Genomic DNA, 24,123 nt, shown 5'->3' on the forward strand with positions numbered 1-24,123 from the left:
CAATTGTATTTGGATGTCTCGGGGTAAAATAGATACCAAGTACCGGAAGAACCCATGTCAACAGGTCTGTTCTCTCAGGTATGTGTTGGCAAATTCAAAAGCAGATGGATTTATTCCATGCTGCAGGGGAGGAAAGTCACAGATGGTTCCAGGCTTACATCATACCACTTAAATGTCTCCAGAGGAAAGAGGCTTTTTTTTTTTTTTTTTTTTGGACACACTGCCTATTTTAAAATGTGTGTGTGTGTGTGTGTGTGTGTACGTACATAGCTCCATCTTGGAGAAGGCTTCTGATTGGTCTGGCTTGGGTCATATGTTCCTTCCAGGGTCAGTGGATATAGCCTGGGGGCTGGGGCCTCAATAGCTGGACCTGGGTCACGGATGTCCCCAGTCAGGGTGACAGAGTACTGTGATATGGCAGATCCACCAGAACCACCCAGAGTCACCAAGTGAAAGACCGCTGGACAAAAATGAATGTCCATTACAGTTCCCAGGTCCCCGGACTGTGAGGCCATTTAACAAACAGTGGGATGAGAAAGGCTGAACATTTCAGGAATGTTCTTTCAAGGGAAAGTATGGTCGTTATGCTGCACGTTTATGCAGGGGAAACTCTTCAGGGCCTCTCAATAAGGATTTGTTCTCTTCAGTAGGACTTGAGGGGTTTCAGAGATGGAGATTGAGGAGGAAGTTATATGTTACCTTTCTTTTCTTTCATAAAAACCTGATTTTTCTCGTCAGCAAATTGTCAGAGCTGGCATATTCACAAAGCCTCACCAGAGTATAATGGATAAATGTTAAAAGAAATGTCCTTCAGGGGCGTCTGGCTGGCTAAGGGGTTCCTGGCAGAGCACGCGATTCTTGACTTCAGGGTTTTGAGTTCAAGTCCTGCATTGGGCGGAGCCTACTTAAAAAAAACAACAACAAAAACAAAAACCTGTACTCAGTTGACTGATAGAGCTTTCCCCTGAAGAGTGTTCAGGTCTTGAGAGTTAATGTCAAGCAAAGAAACCCTCATGTTCTCAACAAAATACTCCTAATGGATTCTGTTTCCTTAAATGTGGCTTGCCTGCCCTCTCTCTCCACCCCCTGCCCCTTTCCTCCTTTCCTTCTCCTGCTCTGATCTTCCTGCTGCTTCTACCCTACCTGCTCGGAATCTCCACAAGGTGTCATGCCTTCAGCATAAGCCTGAGCCATTTTCTCCTACTTTCTCAGCAAAACAGTGGATTCTCCTGGAGTAGCCCACCCCCTCCTTAGAAGGAGGAGAATGGGGACGTTGCAAATAATTAATTAGTTAATACTACTCCTCCCCTGTCACAAGAAGAACGGGTCTCCATGGCTGTGGTTGCAGGAAAGACCAGGAGCTTTGGTGTTGATCCTGGCATGGCTTCCCACCCATACAGTGGTGATGGACTTGGGATGGGGCTTAAGGAGAGTCTTGCTGGCAATGGACCGACATCATTTGGTAGCTTCTCAGCCTGCAGTCTGTCTTACAGAGCTCCTTAAAAAAAATTTTTTTTAATGTTTATTTATTTATTTTGAGAGAGAGGGGGGAGAGAGAGAAAGAATCCCAAGCAGCCTCCACACTGCCAGCACAGAGCCCAATGTGTGACTCGAACTCACGAACTGTGAGATCATGACCTGAGCCAAAACCAAGAGTTGGGGGCTTAACTCACTGAGCCCCCCAGGTGTCCCTGGAGCTCCTCTTTTGAGAGCCGTGTGGAAGGTACCAACCACTTTCCTGACATCTTCGGTGCCCCCCACGCCCCCACCCCATATGCTTTTTGTTTTGTTCTTCCTGGCACAGCACAGTGGGAGGAGAAAGGAAAGTGACATCTGGGTAGTGACATTTCTGGCAGAAAGCGAGTAAGGAGAAGCAGAAGTCAGTCTGGTGGGCTCAAAACTGAACCTTTCCACCCTGGGTTTGGACTGTTTTACAGTCACCTGCTTCATCGGCACTACAGTTTGTAATGCCCGTAAAGGTCTGGTATGTATCTGCATCGCCTCTGACTCACCTGTTGGGAAGCTAGTGAGTGACCCCTGATGCTGATGAGCACGTGCCTTTCCTCATGTTAGCGGCCAGCGTGTCCTGATGAGGATTTACCACGTGCCACACAACAGGCTCAGCACTTTACAAGCATCATTTCGTTTGTTGCTCTCCCTTTGGGGAATGCATTTTTATATGTTAACTTCCATGTTGTCCGATACCATCATCACTCCGTTTAAGAGATGAATACACTGAGGTTCAGAGAGGGAAGGGTGTCCTGGGCCCTCTAGCTAGCAGGTGACAGGGCCAGGATTGGCCCAAGCATCTTGACTGCAAGGCTCAGGGACTTGCCCGGCCCTGGCCGGAAGAGAGGTGAACAGGAGTTGGTTCTACTCTTAGGGAGTCACAGCCCAGTCAGAGCCCAGTGCCAGGAAGGGCCAGTGTCTGGTCATCCATTCCTTCCTTCCTTCCTTCCTTCCTTCCTTCCTTCCGGTCATCCCTCCCTCCCTCCCTCCCTCCTTCCTTCCTTCCTTCCTTCCTTCCTTCCTTCCTTCCGGTCATCCCTCCCTCCCTCCCTCCCTCCTTCCTTCCTTCCTTCCTTCCTTCCTTCCTTCCGGTCATCCCTCCCTCCCTCCCTCCCTCCTTCCTTCCTTCCTTCCTTCCTTCCGGTCATCCCTTCCTTCCTTCCGGTCATCCCTCCCTCCCTCCTTCCTTCCTTCCTTCCTTCCTTCCTTCCTTCCTTCCTTCCTTCCTTCCTTCACGGAATGCCTGCTGTGTGCCGTGTTTGGGGGCTGAGGGCTTAAGACCCAATAGTTAAAAGTGCTTTCTTTTTATTTTTTATTAAAAAATTTTTAATGTTTATTTTTGAGAGAGAGAATGCGAGGGGGAGGGGGGAGAGAGGGAGACGCAGAATCTGAAGCAGGCTCCAGGCTCTGAGCTGTCCGCACAGAACCCGCCCCCCCCCCCACTCCTCCCCATGTGGGGTTCAAGCTCCTCTAACCACGAGATCATGACCTGAGCCAAAGTCCGAGGCTTTAACTGACTGAGCCACCCAGACGCCCCCAAAAGTGCTCTCATTCTGCTAGACCTTTGCCTTCGAATGACTTTGAAATTCAATGTCGTTTTAAGCCGTGAGTCCACTCGAATGGAGGAGGTAAGTAAACGGATTCCACGCCCGTGGGCTGTGTATACAGGTGGAGTGTAATACAAGACGGGCTCAAATACGGGGCGGCCGGAAGCGCGCGGGTGGAAGGGGTGAGGAGGCGGTGGCGCTGGAACCGGAGCGCCTCTGGGTGGAGGAGGGCGTGGGGAGAGGCGGCGGCGGCGGGGAGCGGGCGGCAACCTGGCCTGTCTGCCCCAGGGGCCGGGCCGGCTGTCTGGGGCGCGGGGCCGGGAGCCCTGCCGGCTCTCATTAGTCAGCCGCGCGGGGAGGAGCCGGCTGACCTTACACTGACTGGCCCGGCCTCTGCGGCCATTAGAGCTCATCCCTCGGTGGCTGCGCTGCCTCCCAGTCCTCGAGGTGGGTGGGGCGGTCCTGCCCCAACTTAAGGAAGGGTGAGATGCTCGGGGTGGCCCTCCGGGTCCCGGACCGCTGCGTGCGAGGCGGAGAAGTTGGGTGAGGCGGGAAGAAGCAAGTTAGGGAGCAGCCCGTCGGCAGAGGCGCCCCCTGGCACCTGCGGGCCGGGCGCGCCACCCTGGGCAGGCGACAGGGATCGAGCTCCCCCGGGGCCGCGCCGCCGCCTCTCCGGTGGCGGGAGGGGGGGGGGATGAGCCTCCCCCGACCCGACCCTTCGAGGGGTTCGTCTGTTCACGGCCAAGTGCAGGGGCAAGGAGGGAGCCGGCGAGGAACTCGAAGGGAGAGAGGTGGCAGCCCTCGGAAGAGTCGAGGAGAACCGCGCATGGTCTCCTGGCCAGACTCCCCCCCACCCCCCCCCCCCCCGTACCCTGGGGTCCTGGGAGCTCTGTTCCCCATTAATGACATAACGAACCCCTGCTCCCCGCAGCCTCAGGCCTTTACGCAGCAGATAAACCGAACTCCAGCCTGAAATTGAGGGTCCACGGCAGGAAAAAAGATGAGAGCGTCCATCGTAAGTATGGGGCGGCGTGGGCTGGGGCGGGGGCTGTGTTTCAGAGGGGACTCATGGTTCTGGAGCCTGAGTTATTACTGATGGGAAGGATCCTGGAGGACGTGGGGCCACACCTCTAGGAGCCGCGGGCCATCAAGTGTCAGCTGTATGTAAGCCAGCACCTGGTCGTCTCGTGCTTGCTTTTCTTGCACAGGCACCTGTCTGGAGCAAGTCCCAGGGAAGGCAGGACCTACGGAGGAGGGAGGCAGGGAGGGGTGACTGGCTCCACAAGTGAGACCAGAACACCTGGCCTTGGGTCTGACCTCTGGTCTCAGCTGACACACCCCGTGACCAGCCCTGCCCAATTTCCAGGCTTTCACTTTTCCTTTTTCTAATCTGATATGGTTCAGAAATCATAAAGGGGCTTACCAAATGCTTCCATTCACCAGCTTTTGAAGTAGACCCACCTGGGATTGTGTTCCCACCCAGCCCTTGGCTGTGACATATGTGTGCCAAGTGCTGTTCTGAGCACTTCCTGTTTCGAATTTACTCTGTCCCCTAAAGTGAAGATTATATGACTTAATACAAGGCTGTGCTCAGAGTAGTGTTTCACACACGTATTAAGTGCTCAACTGGAATTCACTATTATTATTACCTCAATCCACAAAAAGATGCCACAGTGACCAACATCAGTATGTACCTGGCATATTTGATGCCTGGAGTGATCATTTTATTAATTCATTTATTTTTTCAGAGAAACACTATTTTCTTTTTTAAAGTAGGCTCCACACCCAGCGTGGGGCTTGAACTCACTACTCTGAGATCAAGTCCTGAGCTTGAGATCAAGAGTCAGACACTTTTTTATTTTTTAAAATTTACATCCAAATTAGTTAGCATGTAGTACAACAATGATTTCAGGAGTAGATTCCTTAGTGCCCCTGACCCATTTAGCTCATCCCCCCTCCCACAACCCCTCCAGCGACCCTCAGTTTGTTCTCCATATTTAAGAGTCTCTTATGTTTTGTTCCCCTCCCTGTTTTTATATTCTTTTTGCGTCCCTTCCCTTATGCTCATCTGTTTTGTCTCTTAAGTCCTCATAGGAGTCAAGTCATATGATTTTTGTCTCTCTGACTAATTTCACTTAGCATAATACCCTCCAGTTCCATCCACGTGGTTGTAAATGGCAAGATTTCATTCTTTTTGACTGCTGAGTAATACTCCATTGTATCTATATACCACATCTTCTTTATCCATTCATCCATCGGTGGACATTTGGGCTCTTTCCATACTTTGGCTGTTGTTGATCGTGCTGCTATAAACATGGGGGTACACGTGTCCCTTTGAAACAGCACACCTGTATCCCTTGGATAAATGCCTAGTAGTGCCATTGCTGGGTCATAGGGTAGTTCTATTTATAGTTTTTTGAGGAACCGCCATACTGTTTTCCAGAGTGGCTGCACCAGCTTGCATTCCCAAGGAGTCAGACACTTAACCAACTAAGCCACCCAGGTGCCCCTTGGAGTGGCCACTTTAAATATCCCTCTCCTTTATCTGACAACACTATTTTCAATAATAATCAGGAAATGATTACTAATAACAGGAAATATTACTAATATTAGTAATACTATTAGCAACAATATTCAGAAAAGAAACGGTGAAAATTTTCTTTTATTGAGCTTTGCATATGAAATCATGCCAGTGAAAGAGGAAAAACATGAAAAATAAGGAAAAATGTTATGGAGAAAAATGGGGGAAAAGTAATGGATTAAGAGTTTTTAACTGCGGGGCACGTGCCTGGTTCAGTTGGTGGAGCGTGCGACTCTTGATCTTGAGGTTGTGGGTTCAAGCCTCATGTTGGATGTAGAGATTGCTTAAAAATAAAATCTTTAAAAAGAAGGGTTTTTAATTGCATTTGTGTATTTTTGAAAGAAAGCTTACTCTTACATGTAGGTTGGTCACAGTCATGAATGATAGCAATATTAGTTTCTCCTTTGGAACTTTTACTTCTGGAAAGTTGTCCATGACCTTGTCAAAATTGATCTTCTCTGCATATTTATGTTCAGTAGTCCGTTGAGCTAGATTTGTCTTATTTTTGCTCGCAGCTGACTGAAGAGCACTTTTTATTCATTTTAATGTCAAAGGCTTCTCTCGCATGAAACCACAGATATACAAATAGGAAAAGGCTTACACATTAGGACAAGTGTGTCAGAGATTCATAAAAAGCACATTTCAGAATAAATTCAGAAATCGCGATACTGCCTCTTAAAAAAAAAATCAATCTGCTTGCTTTTAAATATCTCCGTATGTGAAACATTTTTACTACAACGTCGTCACCAGAAAATTCAGCATACGTTTTTATCTCATTTGGCAAAATTCTCCCAAGTTTTCCTTCTGGAAAAAATCAGAGAACACGGTTGAATGGTAGTGAATGCTGACACTTATTTAATCTGTTGCTTTAGAGTAAGTCTAGTTCTCGATGAAAACGATCCATTTCTCTTTTAGTTTCTTCTGGCGCTGAGAGAGCCGTCTCTTTTGTCTTCTGTTTAAACACAGGAAAATGTAGGACCTGGACAGTTGGCACACAAACTGTGTCGAAAGTGAGCTCAGTACGGCTCTGAGCTATTTGGAACTTACTGCTAGAACAATGGTTGAGTTTGTGTGTCTGCAGACTATATAACTGGGTGTTTTCTGGTTGCATTTCCATGTAGAAGGCAAAATTTTTAATTTTATTTTTTTATTAAAATTTTGTTTAATGTTTATTTATTTTTGAAAGAGAGACAGAGAGAAGGAGACACAGAATCAGAAGCAGGCTCCAGGCTCTGGGCTGTCAGTGTAGAGCCCAACACGGGGCTCGAACCCGTGACCTCAGCCGAAGTCAGACGCTTAACCAACTGAGCCACCCAGGCACCCCTACTTTTAGTCTTTAATCAAACGTAAACAGTAAGGCACTAAGGCAGCCGTGAGTTCCTTGAGGAAGGTCACACTCGGCGTGTTTCGGGGGTCTGTCAGTGTGGGCTGCAAGCTGTAAGGAAATGTAACTGAAATTACATTTTTCTTGCCTTTGTGTCTCTCATCACAAGGAATACAGCCCCTACCTCCCTGCTCTTTGAGTGTGCCGCTGTCTGACTCTCAGGGCTTGACAAATGTCATTTGTTGTTAAAGCAGGTGCCCGGACCCGGAGGCGCGGAGAGCCGCGTGTCTGCCGTCCGGGCCAATGTGTCTCTCTCTTTAGTCCAGCCCGGGATGCCTCCTGGTCAGTGCCAGCGCTAACCCGTCCGTGTTCCGAATCCGCGAAGAATGAGCGGGCCAGGAGCTTTTCTCCAGACATGCTGCCCTTAAATCCCTTAAATCTCTGGCTGACTGCTGGAGAAGTGAAAATCCAGAGTGAAACAGGGGCTCCATAATCTGGATACCAAACTGGGGCCTCGGACTCTTGAAACAATAGAAGTTAGTGAGAGGCTGAAAGAGAGTTCCAGGAAAGGCTTTACTGGGGCGGCAGCACGAAGGAGAGAGTCTGCAGGCTGACTGGGCGAGGAGAGGTCAGGGTGAGTTTTTCAAAGAAACTTAGGTGGGGGGGAGGGGACGCCTGGGTGGCTGGCTCATTCAGTTGAATGTCTGGCTCTTGACTTCAGCTCAGGTCATGATCTCACAGTTTGTGAGTTCCAGCCCCACGTCGGGCTCCACGCTGACAGTGCGAAGCCTGCTTGGGATTCTTTCTTCCTCTCTCTCTCTCCCCTTCCCTGCTCTGTCTCTCGAAATAAACTTAAAGAAAAAAAAAGAAACTTAGGCGGGGGGTGGGGGAAGGGTGTGTGCGGGAGGGATTTATTAGCACCTAGGCACTTAAAGGTCATGCTTCTGTTGTGTGTAGTAGGTCTAATTAGCATGTTAAATCTCCACCCCCTGGGCGTGATTTTTAGTATTCTCATGAGAGGAAAAGTCGGGGGAAGTTCAGCCCTGGGGTCCTTCTTGGGGTGCAGACTGGTTTGGTCTGGTCTAAGCCGGTCTTGGTAGTAAACATCCTCGATTCAAGAGAACATCCTCTCTCTGAATTCCTGCAAGGTAGACTATTCAAGAGGCAAGAATTGTGGCTCTCCCCCCCCCCCCTCCCCATGGAGGCAGGAATATTCTATTTCAGGGTCAGGGTTGATGGGACCTGAGTCCAGTCCCTGCTCTCAGTAGGAGGAAATTGATGGGCTTAACTCTGATCTCGATTCTAGACTCCCTTCTCGACAACTTTTAAGACCCTCTAAGTTTGCCTCTAAGTTTGCCTGACGTTCTGGCAAGGCCCTGCACGGATTCATCCGCACCCTGGAGGGGCCGCCACTGGGAGGGGCTTAAGGAGCGCATTCATCGAGGTCATGACCCTCTGCTGAGAGCATCGTAGGTGCCAGGCCTAGCAGGTTTGCTGGGCATCGGAGCCCCATCCCTCCTTCCCGTGGGCTCAGCTCAACAATTCTAGTCCCCGGATAAACAGGGCTGTGGCCTGCGGAAGCAGCAGTTACACTGTTTGGTGGGGTAGCAGGGCAGGCACGGAGGTGGATGTGCTGAGCCCATCTGGAGGGGTGAATAGGACTGTGCCAGTGAATAGCCAAGGGTACTGCAGGCCTAGAGAACATGGAGGTAGAGGCCCAGCTCACCGAGGGGTGGGGGCGGGGGGGGTGTGTTATCGGAAGTCGGTACCTTCGTGTGAACTACTTGGTATACTGGGGAGAATTTGGCCCTTGGATTCAGAAAGTCCTGGCAGTGTTTCTTGGGGAGCTCTGAGACCCTGGGCAGGTTACTTCCCATCTCTGAGCCATTTCCCGATCTGTAAAATCGGGCTGCTGTTAAGAATTCCAGGTAACTTGTGTGCCGAGTGGTGCCCGGTGGGGGTGGTGGTGGTTTCCAGATGAGTTAGGAGACAGTCCTGATTCACGTGGTGGGAGGCTGGACTCCGTCATAGTGTGGGCCTCGAGCCAGGAGATCAAGAGCTGGGGAAGGCAGATAAGTTTTGCTTCCTTTTTCTCAGACACCTTTGGGCTGCGGGGGCGGGACCTGGTGTCCCTTGGAGCCACTGGCAAGGGAGGAGGTGATGTGTCAGCCCAACCCGTCCTCCACCTTCTCTCTGGGCCTGAGGCTGGGGGGCGCAGGATCTCAACCCTCTCACAGGTACACGTGGTTTTACAGCTTTTGCCCCATGATCTCATGTATTCCTCGCACAAACTCTGCTGGATGGGCCCGTATGGCCCCATTGTACCAGAGAAGCTCAGAGAGGTTGAGTGATTCCTGAAACTCACAGAGCAGCAGAGCAGGGAGGGGCTGAGTCTTGGGTGGTGGTTTCTGCTTCTGAAAACGCAGCCTTGGACAGACGGGGTTGACGCCCAGGCCCTCGCAGGTTTCTTCTCTTCCTGAAGCCTTGGTACCAAACTCCCAACTCTTTGCTGGGAAGTCCCTTCCCAGCACCCATGCTGGACTTCAGTCATTCTTGTTATTACTAACTTCTAGGCATTTCTCCCAGAGCATCAGAAATGCAGGGGCTGAGGCGGGGATTTCCACATTCACCGCACGCAGCACGTGGTTTTGGGAACAAGGACAGCCTGTTCTCAGGCTGCGTTTCACAACCTCCACAGCCTCTCCAGCTGGTCCTGGAGCTGGGAACTTTCCAAGTCAAAAAAATAATAAGAACACACCCAGGAACAGTGGCTGTAAACCCTGCTGTGTACAGAAGGTCTTCCTTCCTGTGTGCCAGGCAGTATTTGCTGAGTGTTCTGTAGGTATTGACATATTTGATCCTCGGGACGGCCCCGTGAATCAAGGGCTACAATGACGCCCAACTTACAGCTGGGGAAACTGAGGCTAGGAGAAGTTGGGTAACTTGTCCAAGGCTATCCAGTTAGTAAGTAGTGGAGCCCAAATCTGAACCGAGGCTGTCTGGCTCTGGAGCCCCGAGGCCGTATAGTCAGTGTGCTTTTTCTGAAGATGAAATCCGTCCTGATTTAAACACGCTCAGGAGTCACGACGCTCAGGAGCCTACTTTCCGTAGTTTTTGTACACCTGAAATATTTCATTAAAAAAACCCAAAATGGCAGGGGCACCTGGGTGGCTCCGTCGGTTAAAGCATCTGACTCCTGGTTTCGGCTCAGGTCGTGATCTCACGGTTTCGTGAGTTCGAGTGCCGCGTCGGGCTCCATGCTGACAGTGTGGAGCCCACTTGGGATTCTCTCTCTCCCTCTCTCTCTCTGCCCCTCCCCAGCTTGCACTGTCTCTATCTCACTTAAAAATAAATAAATAAACTTAAAAGAGCAAAATGGCTACATGGGGCCGGATGTGTGTGGAATGGAGCCCTTCCGTGGCGGCCTTGAATTGAAGAGAAGCATTCTTGTTGTTTCGTTTCACCTGTTGGGTTGAAAACTCTTCTGGAGGGGCGGTCACTGTGGTCTCTGGCCCTGACTGGTGCCCTCAGCTGAGGGCCTCACCCTGGAGCAGAGCTGGGGGGTGAATGTGGATTATTACGCAGGGGCCACGATCCTAGATGGAGTTGTCTATGGGAGGGCTGGGCCGGTTCCTTTCTCCCTGCGGTGGTGGAAGCGGAGGGGCTTCTAGTTCTCCCTTTGCCCCTTTCAGGCCGACGCTGGGTAAATGACCTCATCTCCCTTCGCCTCGGTCCCCCCCACCTGCCAAATGAGGTTTGTGCCCATCTCAGCCTGACCTTCTGTGTCACTGCTCTTTCCCCTCTGGTTCTCACTCTGGGCTGCACAGGAGGACCACCTGGAAGCTTTAAAAAAATGCTCCTGTGATGCCCTCACAGCTGTGCTTCCGCTCCAGTCCGCCCCGCACCCCTGCGTACCTGTGTCCATTGTCTCCTTGAAGGTGACTTCCTCCCCCGCCACCTTCTGTGGCTTCAGGAGGGTGTGAGGGTTGAGCGTAGGCTTCGGGTTTGAATTCTGCCCCTCTCACCTTTCAGGACCTCAACAAAAATCTCAGGTGCTGCCTTTTCTAGTTTCTTCTGCAGCTCCCCTCCCCCTCCTCGCTGACACCCATTCAGCCAGGCTTCCGCCTCCACCTCTGATAGGAGCTGTGCTCATAAAGGTCACCAGTGACCCTCTCCCTAGAGCACTCTCTTGACCTCCAGACTCGTGGGTTCAGCTGCCTCCCTGGCCTCTCCGTGTGGCTACCTGGGAGTGGTTCAACCCCCTGCCCTGAGCAGCTGGCCTGTCCAAAAGCCTATTCATTCTGCCTCCCACTTGCTTTGGCCAGAAACCCTGGTTATCTTTTTCTTTTTTTTCTTAATGTTTATTTATTTATTTTGAGAGAGAGAAAGAGAGTGCAAGTGGAGGAGGGGCAGAGAGAGAGAGAGAGGGAGAGAGAGAGAATCCCAAGCAGGCTCCATGCTGTCAGTGCAGAGCCCGACCTGGGGCTTGATCTCGAGAACTGTGAGATCGTGATCTGCGCCGAGATCAAGGGTCGGACGCTCAACCGACGGAGCCCCCTGGGCGCCCCCAAACCCCAGTTATCTTTGACTCCACTTTCCTTCACACCAGACCTCACTCCATCAGCAAATCCCGTTGGTTCAACCGTCACAGAAATCCAGAAACCTGTTGCTTCTTTTCCCCACCGCCCCATCTTCTCTGGGCCGTCTACACCTCTCTCCATCCTTCATTCAAAACCCTCTCCTCCTTCGCCTCCTTCTCTCCAGCCACACTGGTCTCCTGGGCTGTTCCTCAAACACGCTCCTACTTGGGACTTTTGCTCAGGCTGTGACCTCTGCCTGGATGTCCCAGATATCTGCAGGGCCTGCTGTCCGCCTTCCCTGACCCCTTCCCATCCCCCTCCAGCCTCCAGCCCCTTTAACCCTGCTTTACCTTTTCTTTCTTTTTGTTTTTATTTGGTATTTCTTCTAATATTCTAGGTGATTTACTTATTTACTAAGGTTTAAAAGAAAAAATGCTGTCTCTCCCCCACAAACAAAAGCTCGTGACGCCGGTAATCTTTGCTTTGTTCACAGACACAGCCCAGGTGCCTAGGTTGGCGCCTGGCACCTAGCACTCTGAGCATCCGTTGAGTGAAAGGAGCAAATAAATGAGTTCCTTGATCCTCCCAGGCAGAGGCGGGCATCCCCCAGGTGAAGGGATTCTCGAGGGAGGTCCTTGGCCACTGACGCCATTGCCCTAGGGTGGGAGAGGGGATCTGTTCTAAATGCAAGGTGATTCCACATGCATGCCAGCAGCCCCCTCTCCTGCAATTTGTGTGCTCGCTCGAGTCTCAGAACCACAGCTGGGGATAAAGGCTGCAGGCTCAGAGTCAGGAACCCAGCGAGTTCTAGAGCACAGTTAGAGCACATCACACACGGCGATGTTGCTGTTTGCCTTGTCCGGGACTCCCTTGGCGCTTCACCTCTGCTTCTCTCAGAACACTGATCATTTAAGTTAAAAAAACTTTTTTGATATTTATTTATTTTTGAGAGGTGGGGGAAGAGAGCGAGGGAGGACAGAAGATCCGAGGCAGGCTGGGTGCCGACAGCAGACGGCCCCACGCGGGGCTCGAACTCACGAACCGTTGAGATCATGGCTTGAGCTGATGTCGGACACTCAGTCAATTGAGCCACCCACACACCTCCATTTAAGTTTTTAAAAAAATTTTTTTAAAGTTTATTTATTAGTTTTGAGAGAGAGAGAGAGATTGAGCGAGGGAAGGGCAGAGAGAGAGGGAGACAGATTCCGAAGCAGGCTCCAGGCTCCGAGCTGACAGCACAGAGCCTGATAGGGGGCTCGAACTCATGAGCCATGAGATCATGACCTGAACCGAAGTCAGACGCTCAACCAACTGAACCACCCAGGCACCCCGACCTCCATTTAAGTTTAAAGGAAGAGTTTAAAGATACTCTGCAGGTGGGATGAGTAGGTGCACATAATTGTGATAAAGCAAATACAGTACCAGAATCGTAGAATCTAGGTGGTGGGAACACAGATGTTCACTAAAAAATTCTGTCAATTTTGAATGTTTGAAAATTCAGATTGTCTCTTTGAAAATTTTGCATCGTAAAATGTTGGGAAGCATGCTATGAACTTAAAAATGCGATTTGTGGGAAAGCTAGAAAATACCAAAAAATAGAAGGAGGAGAATAATCCCAGTAACCACACATCGCCCCTGCACCCAGAGGGAATCTCTGAGATGTTGGTATTTATCTTTCTTGTCTATTTCCATGTGTATTTATTTTGTTACATAATAGTAATTGTATGCATTACCCAAAGTTGAACACACTGATGTTTGTCAAGACTTGTTTTTTTTTTTTTCCTGATCCTAAAATGAATATATGTGTATTTGAACATTTTGGAAAACTAGAAGAGAATTAAAAAGAAAATTAATACCCCCAATTTCACTGCCTAGTAATAAATACTGTTCACATTTTGGCATATTTCCAGATTTTCTCCATTGTTTTCTTTTTTAAACAAAGTTTAAAAGTATATACTATTTTGTATAAGGCTTTTCATTAACTAATATGAAAGGGCATTTCTTGTCATTAAGTATTCTTTCTAAAAAATTTTTTAATGTTTACTTATGTTTGAGAGAGAGAGACAGACAGAGCATGATCAGGGAAGGGGCAGAGAGAGAGGGAGACACAGAATCCCAAGCAGGCTCCAGGCCCTGAGCTGTCAGCACAGAGCCTGACGTGGGGCTCGAACTCACGAACTGGGAGATCATGACCTGAGCCAAAGTCAGATTCTTAACTGACTAAGCCACCCAGGTGCATTAAGTATTCTTTTAAAATAAATCTTTACAACATAACATGTAGAATCCTCGTATATATATATGGCAAGAATTAAAGAATCTCTTTATGTAGGATTTTTACATACCCAATGTTTTGTCCTTAGATGTAACTTTGGAATGGACATCTTTTGTGGATATTTCAGATGATTTGCTTAAGATCTGGTTTCTAAATAGAAACTGGGTCGAAGAGTATGAATATTTTTAAGGTTAGTGATACAAATTGCCAAATTACCCTTCAGAAAAGTTGCACTAATTTTTATTCCCATCAGCAGCGAATGAGGGTATGTGTTTACTTGTATCTTTTCTTGTATTTTATATTAGTATTTTAGGGGCACCTGGGTGGCTCAGTCGGTTGAACATCTGACTTTGGCTCAGGTCATGATATCATGGTTTGTGAGTTTAAGCCCCACATCGGACTCTGTGCTGACAGCTCAGAGCCTGGAGCCTGCTTCAGATTCTGTGTCTCCCTCTGTTCCACCCCCACTCATACTCTGTCTCTCTCAAAAATACATAAACATTAAAAAAAATAATAAAAACATAATATCAGTATTTTAATTCCCCCAAAAGCCAGTTTTTAGTTTACATTTATTTGACTACTCATGAGATAGTGATACTAAAATGTGTTTGTGTTAATGGTAATATGTATATCTCCTTTTTAAATTCTTTATCATGCTCTTTGTCCATTTTTTCCTAGTTTGATATTTAAATCTTTTTTATTGGTTCGTAAAAACTCTTTTTTTTTTAAATTTTTTTTAACGTTTATTTATTTTTGAGACAGAGAGAGACAGAGCATGAACGGGGGAGGGTCAGAGAGAGGGAGACACAGAATCCGAAACGGGCTCCAGGCTCTGAGCCATCAGCACAGAGCCCGACGCGGGGCTCGAACTCACGGACCGCGAGATCGTGACCTGAGCCGAAGTGGGCCGCTCAACCGACTGAGCCACCCAGGTGCCCCGAAACTCTTTATATATTAAAGATATTTATCTGTTTTTCTGTCATTTTCTTCCAGCTGATCGTGGTCATTTGTGGTATTGTTTCAATGCATAGAATGTGCTGGTCTCGCTCTTTTGGCTAGAAGTGACAAGCAGCCCACTTACGCCAGCTTAGGTAGAGAAGTTTTTAATTTAAGGACACAGGTGGAGAGGTAGGGGGATTCTCGTGAAAATCTAAGAACTTGAGCTATAATAAGGCTGGGTCTCCCAGGGAGCTGGGAGGCAGTTCAGGATCAAGGTCGTCGCAGGCACCTCGGCTGCTGGAGTTAGTACGTCCAGCACTAGCACGTGACGCACTAGCCATTCTTGATTTGTCAAAGCATCTTCTATTTGACCAGAGTTGGCATTCTCTCCTCTCACCCTTGGTTTGGCCCATGGTCCCTGGAGTCTCTCTTGCTTCCTCTACGTCATGACTTTTCAGTGTTAGCCCCCACTGCCAGAAAGCTATCCCCCTCCCCCCACCTCCATTTCTTGGTTCAGGTCTTTGAGTCAGAGCAAGAGGGAGAGTGCAAGCGACAACCAGCTTCACTTATCAGGGAGGATCATAGGGCGAGGATTTTTCGGGCCCGTGCCTGCTTCGGGTCCGGCTGGCTGATGTGGGAGGCAGTGGTCACATGGAATGAAATCTGTTTGCCTGGGCAGCTGGGGTTGTGGGCAATCATTTTCCCTTAAAAGGGAGTCTGAACATAGCAGGCAATGATAGAAACTTAAAAAAAATTTTTTTAATGTTTATTTATTTTTGAGACACACACACACACACACACACACACACACAGAGTATGAGAGGGAGAGGGGCAGAGAGAGATGGAGACACAGAATCCCAAGCAGGCTCCAGGCTCTGAGCTGTCGGCACAGAGCCCGACACGGGGCTTGAACCCACAAACTGTTGAGATCATGACCTGAGCTGAAGTTGGATGCTCAACCGACTGAGCCACCCAGGCGCCCCTAGAAACTTTTAATAATAAGACCTTTAACATTTTTAAAACGTTTAAAAACCTTTTTATCTTTTCCTTTGTGCCTTTTTCTTTGGCTTTTATTCTTAGTGGGTCTTGATTCTAAGATGATGCCTCTCCCTCAATATTAGTTTAAAATTTATGTTTTTATATCTTCTATTGAAGTGTTACTGATTTTTAAACATCATTAACATGGTCATATTTACAGGTTCCAGATGGGAGATGATTTCAAGGGATTTTGGTGACAGATAATAGCCACCTTTTCCAATTAAAAACTGCAAGCTCATCAACATTAGGGATTTTTTCCCCCCATCTAAAAATCTTAAAAAGTTTTTATTATACAAGTAACTCAGGGGCACCTGGGTGACTCAGTTGGTTAAGCATCTGACTCTCGATTTCAGCTCAGGTCATGCTCTCCGGGTTTGTGAGATTGAGTCTTGCGTCGAGCTCCGTGCTGATGGCATGGAGGCTGCTTGGGATTCTCTCTCTCTCCCTCTCTTTGCCCCTCCCCCACTCATATTCTCCCTCCCCGCCCCCCATCTCTCTCAAAATAAATAAAGAACATTTAAAAAATGTTGAAAGTCTCTGAAGCCTATCCCCCACTGTAAATAATATACGCCAATTTGGTCTGTTTTTCCCAGATCATGCATAGTATATACAGTGCATTTTGCTTATAAATATACAAAAATGTATTTTAGGGAAAAAATGGGATAATCATGTCTTCAACATACTTTTACAATTAGTTCCACGTCAGCTCATATAAATCTACCTTGTTTTCTCCAATGGCTGTATGTGCACATGGGCAGGTGGATGCAGGATAATTTATCCAATTGGTTCTTGTTGATGATTATGTAGGTTGTTTTTCCGATAATTTCGGAGGCCAGAAATTGTTCCTCGGTTTGCTTGCTAAGGAAAATGGCTGTTATGCAGCTCTTTGTAACTCTGTTTTTGTGGGAAGGATAAAGACTTTTTGTTCTGAAATCCCATGGGCACAGAGTCTCAGCTTTGCCATTGTTTCCGCCTGCGTTGTGCAGTAGAACCCTGGTTACCGTGCGTGCTGGGGAATCCCAGGAGTCCAGCCGTGGAGAGGTAGCTCTCTTGCTTTTCAAAAGAAAAAAAAATTTTAAATGGTTATTTTTTGAGAGAGAGAAAGAGAGAGAGGGAGAAAGAAAGAGAGATCGTGAGTGGGGGAGGGGCAGACAGAGAGGGAGACACAGAATCCGAAGCAGGCTCCAGGCTCCGAGCTGTTAGCACAGAGCCCGACGCGGGGCTTGAACTCAAAAACCGCGAGATCGTGACCTGAACGGAAGTCGGATGCTCAACCGACTGAACCACCAAGGCACCCCGAGGTAGCTCTCTTCCTGATGCTCCCTGTTGGCCACTTGTTCCTGGAGGAAGAACCAGCTGACAAACAGATCCCCCAGAATGTGGATCAAGCTGAGTGAGGGAGACATCACTATCGATCCTTTTTTTTTTTAAGTTTATTTATTTGTTTTGAGAGAGACAGAGACAGCACCAGTGGGGGAGGGGCAGAGAGAGAGGGAGAGGGAGAGAGAGAATCCCAAGCGGGCTCCACACCGCTAGCACAGAGCCCGATGTGGGGCTGGAGCCCACAAAGCCACGGGATCATGACCTGAGCAGAAACCGAGTTGGGCACTCAACTGACTGAGCCACCCAGCTACCCCACTATCCATCCTTTTATTTTTTTATTTTTTATTAAAAAAAAATTTTTTTTTAATGTTTATTTATTTTTGAGAGAGACAGAGACAGAATGCGAGTGGATTAGAAGCAGAGAGGGATCCGAAGCAGAATCCAAAGCAGGCTCCAGGCTCTGAGCCTCCAGCACAGAGCCCAATGTGGGGCTCGAACTCACAAGCTGTGAGATCATGACCCGAGCGGAAGTAGACGCTTAACTGACTGAGCCACCCAGGCACCCCCTACCCATCCTTTTATAACAGGAGTTGGCAAACTTTTTCTGTAAAGCTCAGATAGTGACGATTTTACGGTTTGCAGATCATGGGGTCTCCGTTGCAACCCCTCAACTCATCTACGTAGAGAGAAAGCAACCCCAGACAATATGTAAATGAGTGGGTGTGGCTGTGTGCCAATAAAATTTTATGGACCCTGAAGTTTGAATTTCATGCAATTTCATGTGTCACAGAACATCATTCTTCTTTTGACTTTTCCCCCAACCACTTAAAAAAACATTCTTAGCTTGCATACAAAAATAAGCACAGGCACAAATTTGGCACTGGGATTGTTGTGCTCATACATCTGATTTTATAACATGATTCCTTGAGTTCTTAACTTGGATTCAGCTCAGTTGGCTTGTGTGTTTCATGAAGTTATTGTTTCTCTAGTTAGATTTTATGACAGAGGGTGAAGTCATTCATATTCTTAGTTCATGGCATCCTGTCCTGGCTGGTCCCTGTAAGACCCCCCCCCACCCCCCGCCCCACCGCCCTTCTCTTGTGGGTTTTTTTGTTTTGGTTTCTTTGGGTTCCCTTATATCCTCATCCCTTTCCAACGGCTACCATCCTGATGTATTTAATGTGTGTTCCTTAGTCCACATGATTCTATTCTTGTTTTTGTTGGTTTTTTATTTTTTATTTTATTAAAAAAATATTTGTTTGTTTTGAGAGAGAGAGAGAGAGAGAACGAGCAGGGGAGGGGCAGAGAGAGAGAGAGAGAGAACGAACAGGGGAGGTGCAGAGTGAGAGAGAAGGAGAGAGAAAATCCCAAGCAGGCTCCGTGCTGTCAGTGCACAGCCCTATGTGGGGCTTGAACCCATGAACCGTGGGGATCATGACCTGAGCTGAAGCCAAGAGTCAGACGCTTAACCGACTGAGCCACCCAGGCACCTTCTTGTTGGTTTTTTAAAATGATCTTTGCAGGTATGGTTCTTCTAAGATGCGTATCATTGGTTTGCGTGTGTGTATCTTTAATAAGCAGTGTTGGGTTGCAGAGCTATTCTCATTTTTCCACTTAGCTCTGTATCTAAAAGATCATCCTTGTCGCCATGTGAACACCGAGTCTTTGCACTAGTTAGAAACTGGTGCACAGGGCTCCACAGGTGAGTCCGCCACCTTTGACTTCATTTTTAAAAAGAAGTGTCCTTGGGTGCTATTATGTATTGGCCTCGTGCATATTTGGAAATAGGTACCATCTGCTCCTACAAGGGGCAGGCAATTTGCTTGTGTATTTTAATGCTTGCTTATTTATTTATTTATTTATTTATTTATTTATTTATTTATTTATTTATTTTGAGAGAGAGAGAGAGAGACAGAATGCAAGTGGGGGAGGAGCAAAGAGAGAGGGAGACAGAATCCGAAGTAGGCTCCAGGCTCCCAGCTGTCAGCCCGGAGCCCGACGCGAGGCTTGAACTCACGAACTGTGAGATCATGACCTGAGCCGAAGCCGGATGCTTAACCGACTGAGCTACCCAGGTGCCCCATGATTGCAGATTTTAAAAAAGCAAAACTTTTTTCCTTCAAACTTTAGACATCCGTTAACATTAATTTTTTTATTCATTTAAAAAATTTTGTGTTTAGGGACGCCTGGGTGGCTCAGTTGGTTAAGCTGCTGGGTCTTAATTTTGGCTCAAGTCGTGATCTCATGATTTGTGGGTTTGAGCCCTGCATCAGGCTCTGTGCTGACAGCTTGGAGCCTACTTGGGATTCTCTCTCTTCCTCTCTTGCTGCCTTCTTCCCCTCTCCTCTGCTCGTGCTTTCTCTCTCAAAAATAAATAAATAAACATTAAAAAAAATAAAATCTGTTTTGAAAATTGAGGTCTAATTGATCCTTTTTAGCATTCCTCTCTTTTAAAATTCTTATTTATTCATTTATTTAGAGAGAGGGCACAAGTGAACGAGGGGCAGAGAGAGAGAAAGAATCCCCTAAGGGGCATAAAGAGAGAGAGAGAGAGAGAGAGAGAGAGAGAGAAGTGGGGCTTACCCAGAGCTCATGTTTTACCTGAAGTGGGGCTTGTGTTCACCCAAAGCAGGGCTTGATGTAAGACTTGAACTCATGAACTGTGAGATCATGACCTGAGCCAAAGTCAGATTCTTTTTTTTTTTTTTTTTGATTTAGAAAGTATTTGCAATTTATTTTTTTTAATTTTATTTTTTATTTTTTAAAATTTACATCCAAATTAGTTAGCATGTAGTGCAACAATGATTTCAGGAGTAGATTCCTTAATGCCCCTGACCCATGTAGCCCATCGCCCCTCCCACAACCCCTCCAGCAACCCTCTGTTTATTCTCGATATTTATGAGTCTCTTCTGTTTTGTCTTCCTCCCTGTTTTTAAATTATTTTTGCTTCTCTTCCCTTACGCGCATCTGTTTTGTATCTTAAATTCCTCATATGCATGAAGTCATATGATATTTGTCTTTCTTTGACTAATTTCGCTTAGCGGAATACCCTCCAGTTCCATCCACATAGTTGCAAATGGCAAGATTTCATTCTTTTTGACTGCCGAGTAATACTCCATTGTATATATACACCACATCTTCTTTATCCATTCATCCATCGATGGACATTTGGGCTCTTTCCATACTTTGGCTATTGTTGATCGTGCTGCTATAAACATGGGGGTGCATGTGTCCCTTCGAAACAGCACACCTGTATCCCTTGTACTGCAATTGCTGGGTCGTAGGGTAGTTCTATTTTTAGAAAATGATACTGTTTTCCAGAGTGGCTGCACCAGCTTTTATTCGCACCAACAATGCAAAAGAGATCCTCTTCCTCCACATCCTCACCAACATCTGTTGTTGCCTGAGTTGTTAATGTTAGCCATTCTGACAGGTGTGAAGTGGTATTTCATTGTGGTTTTGATTTGTATTTCCCTGATGATGAGCGATGTGGAGCATTTTTTCATGTGTTGGTTGGCCATCTGGATGTCTTCTTTGGCAGAGTGTCTATTCATGTCTTTTGCCCGTTTCTTCACTGGATTATTTGTTTTTTGGGTGTTGTTTGAGAAGTTCTTTGTAGATTTTGGATACTAACCCTGTATCTGATATGTCACTTGCAAGTATCTTCTCCCATTCTGTCAGTTGCCTTTTAGTTTTGCTGAGTGTTTCCTTCGCTGTACAGAAGCTTTTTATTTGTTTTTTTTTTTCAACGTTTATTTATTTTTGGGACAGAGAGAGACAGAGCATGAACGGGGGAGGGGCAGAGAGAGAGGGAGACACAGAATCGGAAACAGGCTCCAGGCTCTGAGCCATCAGCCCAGAGCCTGACGCGGGGCTCGAACTCCCGGACCGCGAGATCGTGACCTGGCTGAAGTCGGACGCTTAACCGACTGCGCCACCCAGGCGCCCCCAGAAGCTTTTTATTTGGATGAGGTCCCAGTAGTTCATTTTTGCTTTTATTTCCCTTGCCTCCGGAGACGTGTTGAGTTAGAAGTTGCTGTGGCCAAGGTCAAAGAGGTTTTTGCCTGCTTTCTCCTTGAGGATTTGGATGGCTTCCTGTCTTACATTGAGGCCTTTCATCCATTTTGAGTTTATTTTTGTGTCTGGTGTTAGAAAGTGGTCCAGGTTCATTCTTCTGCATGTCGCTGTCCAGTTTTCCCAGCACCACTTGCTGAAGAGACTGTCTTTATTCCATTCTTTCCTGCTTTGTCAAAGATTAGTTGGCCATACATTTGTGGGTCCACTTCTGGGTTCTCTATTCTGTTCCATGGATCTGAGTGTCTGTTCTTGTGTCACAAAGTCAGATTCTTAACGACTGAGCCACTCAGGCGTCCCCTTTCTTTTCTTTAATAATTTTAGTTTGTTTTTTTTTTAATTTTTTTTTCAACGTTTATTTATTTTTGGGACAGAGAGAGACAGAGCATGAACGGGGGAGGGGCAGAGAGAGAGGGAGACACAGAATTGGAAACAGGCTTCAGGCTCTGAGCCATCAGCCCAGAGCCTGACGCGGGGCTCAAACTCCCGGACCGCGAGATCGTGACCTGGCTGAAGTCGGACGCTTAACCGACTGCGCCACCCAGGCGCCCCAATAATTTTAGTTTTTTTAATACGTGTTTTTAATGTTTATTATTTTTGAGAGAGAGAGAGAAACAGAGACAGAGAGCAAGCTGGGAAGGGGCAGAGAGAGAGGGAGACACAGAATCCAAAGCAGGCTCCAGGCTCTGAGCTCTCAGCACACAGCCCGACCCGGGGCTCAAACTCAGACTGCGAGATCATGACCTGAGCTGACGTCGGCCACTTACCTGACTGAGCCACCCAGGCACCCCTAATAGTTCTGGTTTTAAAAAAAGTTTATTTGTTTTAGCAATCTCTCCACCCAACGTGGGGCTTGAACTCACAACCCTGAATCAAGAGCCGCTCCCTCCACAACTGAGCCGGCCGGCGCCCCTTTAGCGTTCATTTCTATGAGTTTTCACCAACACACATGACTGCATAGCTGTCACCACCATCAGATACAGAACATTACGGAAAGTTTGTTCCTCCCTCCTGCCCCTTTGTTGTCCACTCCTCTCCCCACTCCTGGCCCCTGGCAATCACGGATCGTTTTTCTCTCCTATAGTGACAGCTTTTCTGGAACGAGACATACGTGGGCTAATACATTGCACTGCTTTTTGGGTATGGCTTCCTTTACTGAGCACCAGGCTTTTGCCGCTCTGTTACCTTTTGATGTTTACGGTTATAAGGTTTGAATTTCTTTGTAGATATTTTTGTCATTGCAATAAAAAAAATTTTTTTTCAGGCATCCTTCTATGTGTAGACCTCCTTTCACTGGTATTTGTCTGGAACACAGTGAGCTCCTCGGGTCTGCATACCCACCAACTGCTCATTGCCTGACATCTTATTACTGATGGTCAAACTGTCTCCTGTTGTAGTCGGTGGGCTTCCTGAGGGCTGGATCCCTGCCTTGTCTTCATGTCCTTGCTTATTCATGGGGACCCCCAGCTAAACTCCCTTTGGGGGATTTCTGAAGACCCCCTAATTCTCACCAAACCATACACAGTACATTTTCTTCTTTTATCCCGGAAAACAAGTGGGATTCATAAATTGCAGCCATTGTCCATTGTTCTGAAGTAGGTTCCCAGTAAGGTCGGGGAGCCTTCTTTTTGGCAGACTATTTACAATCACTGCAGAAGAGAACATGATTTATCCATAACGTTTCTGTGAAAAGATTTTTTTCCTGTCATATGTAATAGTTCTTTGCAGTTTTAATGTTTGTATAAATAGAAATGAACTTGCCATTGACCTTGCTTCGTAGGCCTTGTGGAGTTGTGATTGGCTAGTCCCACTAACCTTTGTTTTTATCCCCAGGGAGGCCATGCAAGGGTGAGTCCTCCCCATCGCATCCTTGATGAAATCTCTGTCAGGTCCGTGGAGCTTGGCGGTGGAATGTGGGCGAGCCCCCGTGGGTCTGCCCACCAAGGGCAAGCAGGCCAGAGGCTCCCCCATCCCCCCAGATCCTTCACTCGCTGAAGACTAAAGGGATTTTCCTTGCTCATTAAAGAGATTTAAGATTGGCTTGGACCAGAGAAGCTTGTCACCCCTGATGCTGGTCCAAATCGAATGCTCCCACCCCCAGCACTTAGCATAGGGTCTGTTGCTGGTCCCTCAATAATGCTAAGGCAAGTGATCTCGAACCTCTCTGAAGTTTTCTCTGGCTCTGCCCCACGCGCCCCAGCAGGGTAGGGCTCCCAGTGGCATTTCCCTGGCACACACGCACCCACTCACCCCTGCGTGCACTCCTTGTGAGGCAGTAAGAAGTATAATTTTGGGTTATTGTCCCCAATTCCTGGCACAAGGCTTCTAAAACCCTTGTAATTTCCTGACTGACAGGTGAGAGGAGAATCTTTCATTATTCTTAACAAGCCCCTTCCACCCGCACTGGAGTTTCTGCTCATGAGGTGATGAGAGTTCAGAGCTGGAGGAAGTGACCTGATTAGAGGGCTGGAAGTTTCAGCCCCACCTCCGACCTCCTGGGAGGGGAGAGAGGCTGGAGGGCGAGATCATCGCTAAGGACCCATGAATGAATCAATCATGCCTGTGTAACTAACGCAGCCTCCGTGAGGACCCTAACCTAAGGGGTTCGGAGAGCTTCTGGGTTGGTGAACACAGGGAGGTGCTGGGAGAGTGGCACCCCGGACAGCTGTGTGCGTCCCACATGCCTTCCGGGTGCGGCGCGTGTCCCACATGCCTTCCGGGTGCGGCGCGTGTCCCACATGCCTTCCGGGTGCGGCGCGTCTCTTCCATCTGGCTGTTCTGAGTTGCATTCTTTATAACAAACCGGTGATCTAGTAAGTGAATGGTTCCTGAGTTCTGCGAGCCATTCTAGCAAATTATAGAACCTGAGGAGGGGGATATGGGAACCCCTGATTTATAGCTGGTTGGTCAGAAGCGCAAGTGACACCCAGGATTTG

General features: G+C 47.7%; 1 protein-coding gene across 3 annotated transcripts in view; it reads left to right on the forward strand.

Moving 5' to 3' along the window:
- The first annotated feature begins 3,361 nt into the window (after positions 1 to 3,361).
- LOC106981727 (phospholipase A and acyltransferase 3-like) overlaps positions 3,362 to 24,123 on the forward strand; it is a 36,775-nt gene continuing 16,013 nt past the window's right edge. Inside the window, exons 1-2 of one of the 3 annotated variants that reach the window (XM_027045684.2) lie at positions 3,362 to 3,503; positions 3,988 to 4,071. In XM_027045684.2, coding sequence (XP_026901485.1) covers positions 4,057 to 4,071 — 15 coding nt within the window. In that variant the 5' untranslated portion in view covers positions 3,362 to 3,503; positions 3,988 to 4,056. Of the gene's footprint in view, positions 3,600 to 3,987; positions 4,072 to 24,123 lie in introns of all 3 variants that reach the window. The other 2 variants (XM_027045685.2, XM_027045686.2) reach the window with 2 other exon arrangements.

Source organism: Acinonyx jubatus, chromosome D1, assembly GCF_027475565.1.
Source record: "Acinonyx jubatus isolate Ajub_Pintada_27869175 chromosome D1, VMU_Ajub_asm_v1.0, whole genome shotgun sequence".
Classification (NCBI taxonomy): Eukaryota; Metazoa; Chordata; class Mammalia; order Carnivora; family Felidae; genus Acinonyx; species Acinonyx jubatus.